Source organism: Dromiciops gliroides, chromosome 3 (genome assembly GCF_019393635.1).
Source record: "Dromiciops gliroides isolate mDroGli1 chromosome 3, mDroGli1.pri, whole genome shotgun sequence".
Classification (NCBI taxonomy): domain Eukaryota; kingdom Metazoa; phylum Chordata; class Mammalia; order Microbiotheria; family Microbiotheriidae; genus Dromiciops; species Dromiciops gliroides.
The window spans coordinates 529,338,236-529,351,671 of record NC_057863.1 but is presented as its reverse complement, the minus strand read 5'-3'; the positions used below and the strand labels follow the sequence as shown (position 1 = coordinate 529,351,671).

The 13,436-nt window shown below is 35.6% G+C and overlaps 1 protein-coding gene across 1 annotated transcript in view; it reads right to left on the bottom strand.

Annotated features, from left to right (window-relative positions):
* Positions 1–13,436, bottom strand: part of ATM (ATM serine/threonine kinase) — a 131,751-nt gene that overhangs the window by 37,044 nt on the left and 81,271 nt on the right. Inside the window, 10 exon segments of the mRNA XM_043998900.1 lie at positions 656–760; positions 6,466–6,547; positions 6,550–6,570; positions 6,573–6,612; positions 7,013–7,086; positions 7,089–7,117; positions 7,268–7,359; positions 9,063–9,122; positions 9,124–9,172; positions 11,734–11,886. Coding sequence (XP_043854835.1) covers positions 656–760; positions 6,466–6,547; positions 6,550–6,570; positions 6,573–6,612; positions 7,013–7,086; positions 7,089–7,117; positions 7,268–7,359; positions 9,063–9,122; positions 9,124–9,172; positions 11,734–11,886 — 705 coding nt within the window.

Genomic DNA, 13,436 nt, shown 5'->3' with positions numbered 1-13,436 from the left:
TGGCAAATATACTGAAGTGGTTTGCCATTTCCTTCTCTTTTTTTTTTTTTAAAAGATGAAGAACTGGGGCAATGAGGGTTAAGTGCTTTGCCCAGGTCACACAGCTTTTAAGTGTCTGAGGCTGGATTTGAACTAAGATACTGATGACTCCAAGCCTGGTACTCTATCTACTATCTATATATATACTATATATCTATCTACTGTACCACCTAGCATTAACTCTATTAACTCATTAATTCCATCACCTGTCTCCATGGCTTTGCAGTGGCCAATCCTCCATTCCTGAAATATATTCCTTTCAGAAAATTTTCTTAGAATGCCTCACTTCAAGCCATATCTCAAGCACCATCTTCTATATGAAAACTTTCCTGAACCTTGCAAATGCTAGTTTCCTCTCTTCCTAACTGGTATTTCCTTGTGATTATTTGTATGTACACACACACACACACATACACACAGCCTCCTCGATAGAAAATACAGTCCTTACTGATGAGTCCTTAGGTTTCATAGTTCATATTTGTATTTCTAGTGCCTAGGAGAGTATCTGGAATATAGTAGATGCTTAATAAATTGTTTTTGATTGATTAATCAGTACATCAGAGTACCATATGCAGATATACATACATTTTAAAAAATCATTTTCTTTCTCTTATACCTGGCATATTTGAGGGTTTCATAGAATGTAGAGAATTCTTTGTCTCTTAAAGACTGCAGGGAGTTGTACAATGATTCATGGTAGCCAGGTCCTTCTGTTCCTTTTCTTTGAGATCAATGAAAGATAAAACCACAAATTTAATTTTAAAGCAGGCATTCCTGCCATCTTCATCAACTTAAAGACAAAATGCCATGTTTTTTAAATGTTTTTTGAGATGAACTGAGATCTCAATTGTCCTATATTTTTTATTTAATTTCTAGAAATTTTGGTAAAGAATATCAGGATGGGTTATTTAAGCAGAAAAAGATCATATTAAGCAGAGAAAAGGCATAAGCTAAGCATTTTGGATATTACAACTTTGTCGTGAAATATTTTGAAAATTAAATCTTAATAATCTTTGGATGATAGATCTAGGTCTAGAGAAGATCTTAGAGGTCATCTAATACAACATTAATTTTACATATAAGTAAAGTGAGGCCCAAAGAAATTAAGTGACTTGCCCAAGAACACACAGGTATTAATGGCAGAGGAAGGATTCAAATTTAGGTCCTATGACTCCAAGTTCAGAACTCTTTCCACTATAACATGATTTAAAAGTCAGAATTATACCTTTTACAAGTTATGAATACAGAGTATTTGGGAATACTGAATGGAGATGAAGATAAAGATAGATTGATAAGAGACAGGCAAATAGAGGCTTTTTTGTTTGTTTTAATTGCTCTGAGGCCCTCCCAATTTATCCCATATTTGCAAAAACTCAAAATTCAATTTCTAAGGGGAATAGTGGGTATTTTCCAGGGTAAATTCTTTTTTTGGGGGGGGAGTAAAGGGGACTGGATTTAATTTTTCTTTAATTAAACACTAATTGGATTTTTTTAGGGGGTGGGGCAATGAGGGTTAAGTGACTTGCCCAAGGTCATACAGCTAGTAAGTGTTAAATGTCTGAGGCTGGATTTGAACTCAGGTCCTCCTGAATCCAGGGCCGGTGCTTTATCCACTGTGCCACCTAGCTGCCCCCACACTAATTGGATTTTTATATAAGAGCACAGGACGATAGATTTCAAACATATACTACAAACTGAGGCAAAGAGAAGTTTAAAGACTTCCCTAAAGTTGAAAAGGAACTAATATTGGACCTGGATTTGAACAAAGGTCTTTTGATTCTAAATCCAGCACTATTTTTACTGTGAAGTCCTGCCTTCAAAGCACTTTTTTTTTTTCATTCCAATTTTACAAAATAGCTGGAGAGTCTTTTTTTTTTTTTTAGTGAGGCAATTGGGGTTAAGTGACTTGCCCAGGGTCACACAGCTAGTAAGTGTTAAGTGTCTGAGGCCAGATTTGAACTCAGGTACTCCTGACTCCAGGGCCGGTGCTCTATCCACTGCGCCACCTAGCTGCCCCCGAGAGTCTTTTTTTTAAGAAGAAAAGGATGTGAAACATGCGCTTGGTTTGCTGGATTAGGGCAGGGGCGGGGGGGGGGGGGGGGGGGGGGGGGGCGGGCGGAAGAAGAAGGGTCATTTTTTTTTTTTTGTTACATTTGAGTTATAAGCCATTTCTCTCCCACCCTCCCAACCCTGCACTAAAGAAGGCCAACATTTGACACAGATGTCTTTCTCTAGAGGTGGATAGTATCTTCCTTCATAAGTCTTCTGTAGTTGATTTGAATGTTCAGAATAGCTTAGTCATTCACATTTACTCTTCAAAGAATATTGCTGTTACTGTATACAATGTTCTCTTGGTTCAAATCTTTCCATTCTTCATTATTTCATGCAAGTATTTCCATGTTTTCCTAAAATCAATCTGCTCATTATTTCCTACTGATCAGTTGTATTCCATCACAATCATATACAACAACTTATCAGCCATTCCCTCAATTAATAGCATCTGAGGCAGCTAGGTGGCACAGTGGATAGGGTACTGGCCCTGGATTCAGGAGGACCTGAGCTCATCTCTGGCCTCAGACACTTGATACTTACTAGCTATGTGACCCTGGGCAAGTCCTTAACGTTATTGCCTCGCAAAACAACCAAAAATCAATTAATAGCATCCCCTCAATTTCTAGCTCTTTGCAACTACACAGAGTTGCTATAAATATTTTGGAACATATAGGTTCTCCTCCTTTTTCCCTTATCACCTTGGGAAACAGACCTAATAGTGGTATTTCTAGTACAACTAAAAGGTTTTATGGGCTGATATATGGTCAATTTTCTAAATGTGTCATGTACTGCAGAGAAAAAGAATATTTCTTTCTATTCCCATTCAGTTCTCTCCAGATATATATTTATCTAGCTTATCTAAGATTCTATTAATCTTATTCTTTGGTTAGATCTATATAGTTTTCAGAGGGAAGGATGAAATCCTCTGCTATTTAGTTTTGATATATTTCCACTGTAATTCATTTAACCTTTTCCTTCAAAAATATGAATGATATAGCATTTGGTACATACATGTTTAATAGGGATATTACTTATCAATGACACCTTTTTAAATTTTATTTTATTTTACCAGACCCTTTTAAAAAAAATTACATGTAAAGATAGTTTTCAACATTTACTTTTTTTTCCTTTTTATTTTGGCAGGGCAATGAGGGTTAAGTGACTTGCCTAGGGTCACAGAGCTAGAAAGTATCAAGTGTCTGAGGTCCTCCTGAATCCAGGGCCAGTACTTTATCTACTGCACCATCTAGCTGCCCCTCAACATTCACTTTTGAAAGATTTTGAGTTCCAAATTTTTCTCCCACCCTCCCTTCCTTCTCCTCTTCCAAGGAGAGACAGCAATCTAATATAGGTTACACATTACAATCATATTAAACATATTTCCACATTAGTCATGCTGTAAAAGAAAAGTCAGAACAAAAGGAAAAAAAAACACAAGGAAAGAACAACAAAAAAGAAATAGTGTGCTTAAAATTTGGGTTCAGACTCCATAGTTCTTTTTTCTGTATGAGGACAGAACTTTCCAAAATGAGTCTTTTGGCACTGTCTTGGATCACTGTATTGCTGAGAAGAGCTAAGTCTATCACAGTAGATCATCACACAATGTTGTTAATACTGTTTACAATGTTCTCTTGGTTCTACTCATTTCACTCACCATTAATTCATATAAGTCTTTGCAGATTTTTCTGAAATTCGACTGCTTATCGTTTCTTACAGCATAATAATATTCCATTACATTCATAAACCACAACTTGTTTAGCCATTTCCTACTTGATGGGCATCCCTTCAATTTCCAATTCTTTGCCACCACAAAATGAGCTGCTATAAAGTACTTTTTACAAGTTTTCTTGTGCAAAATGACAAATATGATAATATTTTACATAATCATACATGTATGGGTTATATCTGATTGCTTGCTGCCTCAGGGAGAGGGGAGGGAGAGAAAGAGGAATAAAAATTGGAACCCAAAACTATAAATAAAAATGTTTATTACAAAAAATACATATTTTTTGTACTTATGGGTCTTTTTCCCTTTTTTATGATCTCTTTGGGATATAGACCTAGTGGTAGTATTGCTGGGTCAAAGGATCTGCATAGTTTTATAACTCTTTGGGCATGGTTCCGAATTGCTCTCCAGAATGGTTGAATCAGTTCACAACTCCACCAACAGTGTATTAGTGTTCCATTTTTCCCACATCTCCTCCAATATTTATCATTTCCCTTTTTTGTAATATTAACAGTTGGATAGGTTTGAAGTGGTACTTCAGAGTACTTTTAATTTGCATTTCTCTCATCAATAGTGATGGAGAACATTTTTCATATGGCTATAGATAGCTTTAATTTCTTTATCTGAAAACTGCCTGTTCATATCCTTTGACCATTTCTCAATTGGGGAATGACTTGAATTCTTATACATTTGATTCAGATCTCTATATATTTATTGTTTGTTTGTTTTTGTTTTGTTTTGTTTTTGTGGGGCAATGAGCATTAAGTGACTTGCCCAGGGTCACACAGCTAGCAAGTGTCAAGTGTCTGAGGCCGGATTTGAACTCACATGCTCCTGAATCCAGGGCCAGTGCTTTATCCTCTGAGCCACCTAGCTGCCCCTCTCTATGTATTTTAGATATGAGGCCTTTACACTCTTTATTAGTTTTTCCTCAAAAATACTTGAAAGTCCTTTGGTTTATAAAATATCCATTTCTTCCCTTGCACGATTATACTCAGTTTTTTCTGAGTAAGTTATTCTTGGTTGAAAACTAAGTACCTTTGCTCTTCAGACTATCATATCCCATGCTTTTTGGTCTTTTAATGTGGAAGATGCAAAATGTTATGTTATCCTGACTGCAGCTCCATAGTATTTAAATTGTTTCTTTCTAGTTACTTGTAATATTTTCTCCTTAACCAGGGGCTTTTTAAATTAGTTGTAATGCTCCTGTGAGTATTTATGTTGGAATCTCTTTCAGGCAGTAATTAATGGATCTTTTATCAACTTCTGTTTTACCTTCTAGTTCTAGAACTTCAGGGCAAATTTCCTTAGGTATTTCTTGAAGTAAAAAAAAAAACAAAAACAAAAAATTATTTCTTGAAGTATATATTGTCTAGACTCTTTTTTTGGTCATAATTTCCAGGTAGTCCAACAACTCTTATATTCTCTCTCCTAGATCTGTTTTCTCGGTCTTTTGTTTTTCTAATGAGATATTCCGCATTATCTTGTATTACTTCTTTTTATTTTATTTTATTATTTCCAGGAATCTTATGAAGTCAGTAGCTTCCCCTTTCCCAATTCTAATTTTTAAGGAGTTATTTTCTTCAGTAAGTTTTTGGATCTTTTTTCCATCAAGAATTTTCCATTCTTTTCATAATTTTCCTACTTTTCTTGCATTACTCATTTCTTTTCCTAATTTCCTCAACCTCTCATCTTTTTTAAGCTCTTCCAAGAACATTTTTTTAGTTTTGTTACCATTTTACATTTTTCTTTGAAGCTTTACAATAAGCTGTTTTGTCTTCTGATTTTGAACCTTGATATTCTCTACCAGCACAGTTGAGCTCCTTCTCCATTTTTTACTTTTTTGGGGGGGGCTTTTTTAAATGACCTGTTTCTTGGCTGTTAACTTTTAGTTAGTTAGACTCTGTTCCCAGGGTGTGGAGGATAATATCTTAGACTTCAGGTTTTTCTTGCTGTTGTTTTCTGAATTCTATCTGGAGGGCTTTGACCTCTTGGTTCTTCCAAAGTTCTATAATCCAAGGCCCCTCCGGTTCACATTTTGGTCTATAAATAACCTCAGGCACTCCTCTCTGCCCCAACCCATGAACTGCTGCCACCACAAACATTCTTGCTCCCAGTTGTCAGCTGGAACTCCATTCTCCTGAGACTGATTACAACCAGGAGGGCCCCCACCCCTATGTAACTGTATCCATTGTGCTTGCTCCTTGCCAGCAGCCACAGCCCAAGAACTTGTCTGGTCACCGAGTGTGGACCCTGCTTCCAGTACCAGGGGAAGGGCCCCCCCATCTACCCTCATCAGCCACCCAACCCCTACACTGTGTGTTAAGTTCTGGAAGCTCCTACACAGCTGCCTCCAGGGCTTGCTATTTGCTGACTCAGCAGTATTTACCCTGAGGTATATACACTTCAATTAGGCCAGACCACCATACAGGGAGGTCAGATTGTTCTAATGTCCTCCTAAGTTGTCTTAAGCTAAACAACTGCTTTATCAGAGTTTTGATTATTTCTGCCACTCCAAAATTTTTTGAGAAACAGAAAAACTTCAGTTCCTTACTATGCCTTTAAGAGAATATGACATGAATCTCTCATATATATATCTAGGCGTAGCAAGAAAGAAAGAATGGGTGTTTTGTGTGTGTTTCTTTTACCTGTGGGAAGGACAATAGTCCCACTGCATGTTCCTCCCATGCTGCTTGATAGCAAGTTCCTGCTGCTCAGCACACCACTCGAGTGTTCATGATCCAACCCTTTAAGTAAGTGGAAAGAGTGTGGCAAAGACCAAAATTCTGCAAGGCCTGATCAAGAATGAAAATTAACATTAGTTAATTTAAATTAAAAATTAGTGGTGAAAACAGGATTCTAGCAGCATTATTCATAAAGATTCTAATACCTGCAGAACAGTTCTGATTTAAAGTCATTGTATTGTAACTTAAAGGCTCAAATATTAGACAAAGTTCAGATTTCTGCTCAAAGTTTAGATTTGCTTTGGCAAATCAGCCAGTGATAGAAATGCTGGAGAAAACCACTCTAAAATATTACACAATGTAACAATAACAGATAATTTCAATTCTCACCACCAATCACAATACAAAATACTTCCTTAATTTAATTTTATGTCTATAAACATCCTAATTAAACATTAAAAGCAAGAGTAGGACATGTATGGTGAACACTGTGAAAGATGAAGAAATGTACCTGTATTATTCCTGCCCTGGCGTGTAGGCTGGGGATGAGAGCTGTCTCAAGGTCATAGGTCACAAGTGCTTTCCCCACATTGCTTCATGTTCATATGTTCTTATCCTGAGACAGAAAAAGAAAGCTTTTGGGTTTTTGATCACTATTGATTTTCAGTTTCACAGAAGAGATAGGAAATATGATCATTTACCAAAGAAATGAGGGAATTATACCATTAGATAGAAATGAATTAATTTTTAAAGCATTTGAAATAACTTGCTAACAAGGGGTTGTAACATTTTCCCTCCACCACAGCCATAAAGACTATCAGGCTCTCCAATACTTCTATAGATTTCCATAAGAAGATCCTATAATATCAGAATACCAAAAGTGAACGAGAGATAAGAAATGCAATTTGATGAATTTTAGTGTTATCTTTATATTATGTAATAATAAAAAAAGAAAAAAGAAACTATACAATAATGATCAAGGTACAACTTCCTCCCCTTCCCAAATTTATGGTTTTATATTTTACAAATAAATTGAATAATATTATATTTAACTATGTATTTCATGAAATATTTAAGTCATCAGTGATATAAATGTGGTATATTTCTCTTCAGTACTGGGAGTCAAAGAACTATCTCCTCCTTGAGGCCCAGCCCAGATAAATATGGATCTACCTTACCAGAGAATGATTTAGGAAGACTCTCTATTATCGTGAAGTAGATAAGTGGCAATGGGGTGGATAAAGGGTTTCCCTAGGAGTTAAGAAGACATAGGCCCAAGTCTCATCTCTAACACCTACTGGCCATGTGACCCTGAGCAAGACATTTAACCCTCTGAACACCCCATACAACTCTGTAAGACTGAAAGTTGCAGAGCAGATGCAGATTTGAATTGGTAGAGAGAGTTTCCCTTACTAGCTAAGTTGCCTAAGGCATTAAATCAAATGTCTACTCTCCCCCCATGTCATCTAAATCTATTAATCTAGTGAGTGAGGGCTTTTGTTCTGCACTACTGGAGAGAATATGCACCCTTATGAAATCATAGATCCTAGAAGGACTAAAACAAGTTATATTAATTTCAAATACACATAATTTTTAGACCAATAACAGCAAAATGTTTCCCAATATTTAGAAAGTTATTTGACTAAATGAGAATTGTTATAAAATAGTAAGTGTAAGTAGGTATTCCTAATATGCTTGAAATAGCTTAAAAACAGTTTGCATTTTAAGTTTAAAGGGTCCCCTAAAATTATATTCCATTATTAAATCTATTAATTCATTTGGCAAATGTCTGACTGGGGGAAAAAAAAACCACGGGATGATCTCAAAATGATTTTGAGGGATACTGAATAACAGCCCACTCCATTGGTATCTATTCAGCATAAAGAAATTTCTAGGAAAGCCTCTGAACATTGACGTGAACATCCCAGGAATAAGAGGACAAGAGCAAAAGTTATATAGGTAGGTATGTATGGTTGTAAACCATCACTGATGGCAATATCCACAATGAATCAGATCATAAGTCTATCAAAGTATAAAGATATTGCCACTTAAAACCTAATTCAAAGGCCAAATTACTTCCCAGCCACTAATTTTTTTTTAAAGAACTTCCCATTAGAGGGGCAGCTAGGTGGCGCAGTGGATAGAGCACTGACCCCTGGAGTCAGGAGGACCTGAGTTCAAATCCAGTCTCAGACACTTGATACTTACTCGCTGTGTGACCTTGGGCAAGTCACTTAACCCCAACTGCCTCACCAAAAAACAAAACAAACCACAAATCAAACAAAAAGAAATTCCCATTCGAAGAAGTTGAATTAATGAATTTGTATTGTATCTGCTTAGTATGCCAATGTAAAAAAACTCCTTCCTGCTTTATTTTAGTTAATTTCCAAATTTTGTTATATTTTAAAGCCTGCTATCAGGTTAAGCACAGTAATAATTTTGGTTGTAAAATAACATTATGTACACACAAGCAGATGTATTTATTTATTTACATGCTCCTGACCTCAATAAGGACTATTAAAATTGTTATTAATAATCCAAAAGGAGGCAGTCTATTTTACCTGTAAACTTATTCCAGTCTCTTCTTTACTTTTCTCACTCAAACTAGAAATAGTTGTACACTGGACTTCCATCTTCAAATGTTAAACTTCTGCTTGCTGAGAAAGTAGCTCTATAAAAGAGAAAATCCAATTTGAACTGTTGGACAGTGTTTAGTGGAAAATTAACATGAACCCCTGACGATCCTCAAAACTACGTTACTAGAGCAGGCACTAACTGTCCAAATTTACTATGCAACTTTCCTAAAGTTAACCAAAATTTAACCCCAATTACATCAAATGTAGGCATGTCTACAGCCCTTTATATTTATCATAGAACTCAATTATTCCTATTTTGCAGAAGCTCAGTGCTTTGAGTTTAATATGTTTGTACTACATGTAGATTAATCTAATATAACAAAATATATACTTAGAAACAAATGACAAACTTTTAAGAGAGCAAAGTACCAAAGCAATGGATTTGAAGTCAGACAACCTGGGTTCAAATTTCTGTTTGCTACTTACTATCTGGGTGTCTTTGGGCAAGTGACATGTGGTGATGGATTAGCTAACCTCCAAATCATTTCCATTTCTAAATATAACTTCTTTGTTGTTCAGTTGTTTTTCGGTTATGTCCAACGACTTTGTGACCTCATCTAGTTTCTTGGCAAAGATACTGAAGTGTTCTGCCATTTCCTTCTCCAGCTCATTTAACAGATGAGGAAATTGAGGCAAACAGGGTAAAGTGACTTGCCCGGGTAACATGGCTAGTAAGGTCTAAGGCCACATTTGAATCAGATCTTCCTGACTTCAGGTCCAGTGTCCCATTCAATTACACCACCCAGCTGCCCCCAAAATCTAAATATCTTCTTCTGACATCCAAACCCTGGGAAAGAAGCACTTTTCTATTCACTATGTATTACAAGAACAACATAATTGCTCTAAGGATGCTTACATACTAAAATGACTAATATCAATTCTCAAATATGGTCTCTATTTATATAAATGATAGTGTTAGTTATATTCTATCTGAGGGATAAGTCTAAGAAATTAAAGTCAAATAATATTATAAAAGGACATAAAAAACTGTTGTTAGGTATCAGAATCCAGGCATCTGATTTTCCAGAGTACAAAGCCTCACTATGTTTATAGTTTAGAGGCTATCTTCAACAAAAATAATTTGTAACTATAATGCAAAAAAGGACTAATGACATTACCATTTTATCTTCTCTTTCAATAGAAATGTTTTATGGCAATAGACCAAGAATCAATCCTACAAACTGCCACATAAAATGCATTCCCCTCAAATTAAAGCTGATATAAAAAAATCAATTAAGATGGCACAAAGATCAGAGAACAGTGAAAATAAGAGTATACTTTTCCAGTGATTCGAACCATTACCTTCTTAGCTCCATTTAAAAAAAATTATCCATCATGAAACTCAACTCAACAAACATTAAGTGAGTTCCATGTGCAAGGCATAGGCTAGGTGCTAGAGATACAGTGATGGTTCCTGCCTTCAAAGAATTTCAAGATTACAATTTAAGGTAATGTAGGGAAAGAACACTAACAACTAAAAGTATTACAAAAAAGCTTTTCCTCTGGAAGTAGCTTCTAGTTGAACCTTCAGAAGCAGAGGTGATGAAAGAGTCTTATTCCAGGCACAGATATGAAACCGAATACTAAGTTAAAGTAACAAGCTAATGTGGCCTGAACAGAGTAGTAGTATATTAATAACTGACAATAAAATTGCACTTTAAGATTTGGAAGGTGCTATTATCTCACCTGATCCTGACAATAAACCTGTGAGAGAAGTGTCAAAGATATTAATAACCCAATTTTACAGATATGAAAAATGAGATATTAATGTTAAATGACTTGCCCAGGGTCACATCAGTAGTAAGTATCTGAGGCAAACTTTGAAACTCAGGCCTTTTAACACCAGAGTTTGGCATTCTGTCCACTATGCCATGCTGCTTTCATGAAATAAGTCAAGTAATATAGATTGGAGTTTGATTGCAGAAGCTTTAAAGGTCAGGCTGAGGAGCTTTAGAAAAATTATTTCAGCAGCTGTGTGGAGAATGGAAAGACTGGAAGCAAGAAACTAATTAGAAGGATGCTGCAATAATTTTAAGCAAGAAGTGATGATAAACTAATCGTGATCCCAATCAAAATCAGTACAGTAATGAAGTAATCTCTTTCATTATTTAATCATTACACCTCACAATTGATATAAGGCAGAAAGTAATTATGAATCTGTCTCTCCAATTTATTATTTGAAAGTAAACCGAGATAGTCAACATAACAATAACTTTTGTAAAACAGCATCAATAAACTAAAGGTTTTGTGATAACTTAACTAAAACAAAGATTTGATCATTCATTAAAAAAATATTTACTAAACCCACCTGAAGCCTCATTATTGGGTTGTTAAGCACATTAAATGATGTATAAAGGATATACCCTCCTCAGAGCAATTTATAATCAACTAGGATTCTTAGTATTCTTAATTGGAAAAGGAGGTGTTTATTACCAAGGACACACAGTTCTTTCAACTAGAGCAAAACTCTTCTATGCTGTGAATAGCAGCAGTATCTGTTTTGCTATATATAGGGTCTATGTCTAAACTGTCTTTTTTTTAAAGCACCCCTTAACTTATCGTAAATATGAAGAATATTAGACTTTCAAGCCAATACCTTTTCTGTTGACTCATCCAAATTTTTCTTGTCTGTGTAGATTCTGTATACAGTAATGCTGTGAAGTGAGCTGCACAAGACTGAGCTACCATGGCAACCTCCAAATAATTCAACTCCAGCCAAAAAGCGTCATCAAAAACTGTCGCTGAGAGAGTCTGGTAAAAAATTAAAAGCGAGTGAGAACCCCATTTCTTAAGCTTAAATTAAAAAGTTCCTGCATAATACTACAATGTTATACATCAAATAGGCAAGCTAAGTAGAGCGTCACGCTACCCTGCTGCTTTCTTATTAGCTTAGAGACACATTAATTTTGCAAAAATGTGGTCATATAACAAGCATATTTTAAAATATTTAATATCTAAGGTCCTCATCCAGCTCTAACATTCTTTGCATCCAAAAGCTCCCTTGCATAGATTAACTATTATTATAAAATTTAAAAGAATCTTCAAAAAATGTGTTTATGCAGTTACATTTCATTACACAAAAAGTTATTGGTGTTGGTGCTATTTCTTGGTATAACTATAACAGAAAGATTCTAAAATCAGTTTATTAATAATGAAAATTTTGCTTTCCATGTCTACCTGAGAGATTCTGGAAAATTAACTGTATAAACTGTTTCATCTAGAAACACCTACACTTAAAAGCTTATAGTTGCTTTTGTAAAAAGGTGGAATTAAAGATGAATTAAAGTACATAATCAAAATTAAGAAAATAAATTGGTGATTGAAGAAAGGAGAGAAAGGTAAGGAAGGAACCTAGCCTTTTAATATGCTCATAATGAAACAAATCAGCATAGAGCTGTGTTTCTAAAACTACCGAGTCTGCAAATCATTTCAGAAACCTTCAGAGTCTTCATACCTCCAAAATCTTCACCTAGCATTAGGTATTAGTATAAAAACTGATTTTATCAGAGTAAGATCATACAATCCTACACTATGAAGGAATCACAGAAACACCCTAGCCCTAACACATAACTAAACACTGAAACTTGAATTTCTTCTACAATGTCATCATATTACAAGACATCAGGTGTAGACAATATATTGTATTATAAAAAGGAGCCAGGCTATACCACCCGGAGAACCCATGTGTCCGCAGAGTTCATCAGCAGCTCCTTTAGGAATTAAAACACAGAGAAGGCCAAAGGGGAGGCACAGCGAGTAGCATAAACAAAGTTTTAGGGGTAGATGTAACCTGAGAGATGATCTAGTCCAATTTCCTCATTTTCCTGCGGATGGCCAAGCACACAGATGTAGAGGAAAGATTAGAACTGCATGCTTAGGCTTCTCCCACTATACTATTCTGCAATCTTTATTATGAAGTTGTACAACAAAAGAGATCTCTGGGGAAAAAAAAAAAATGAAACAATTTGGGGCAGCTAGGTGGCACAGTGGACTAAAGCACTGGCCTTGGATTCAGGAGGACCTGAGTTCAAATCCAGCCTCAGACACTTGATACTTACTGGCTGTGTGACCCTGGGCAAGTCCACTTAACCCTCATTGACATGCAAACATTTTTTTTTTTTAATGAAACAATCTGACCTGTTCCTATAGGCCACTTGGGGATGTATGAATTTGAGGAGCAATTTCAGTGACAAGATTAGTATGGCAATAACAATGGGATGTCACAAGAATAAGACCTTGTCAGTACAATGCCAAGCAGAGATGAACAGATTATACTTAATCTCTTATAAGAGAAGGTAG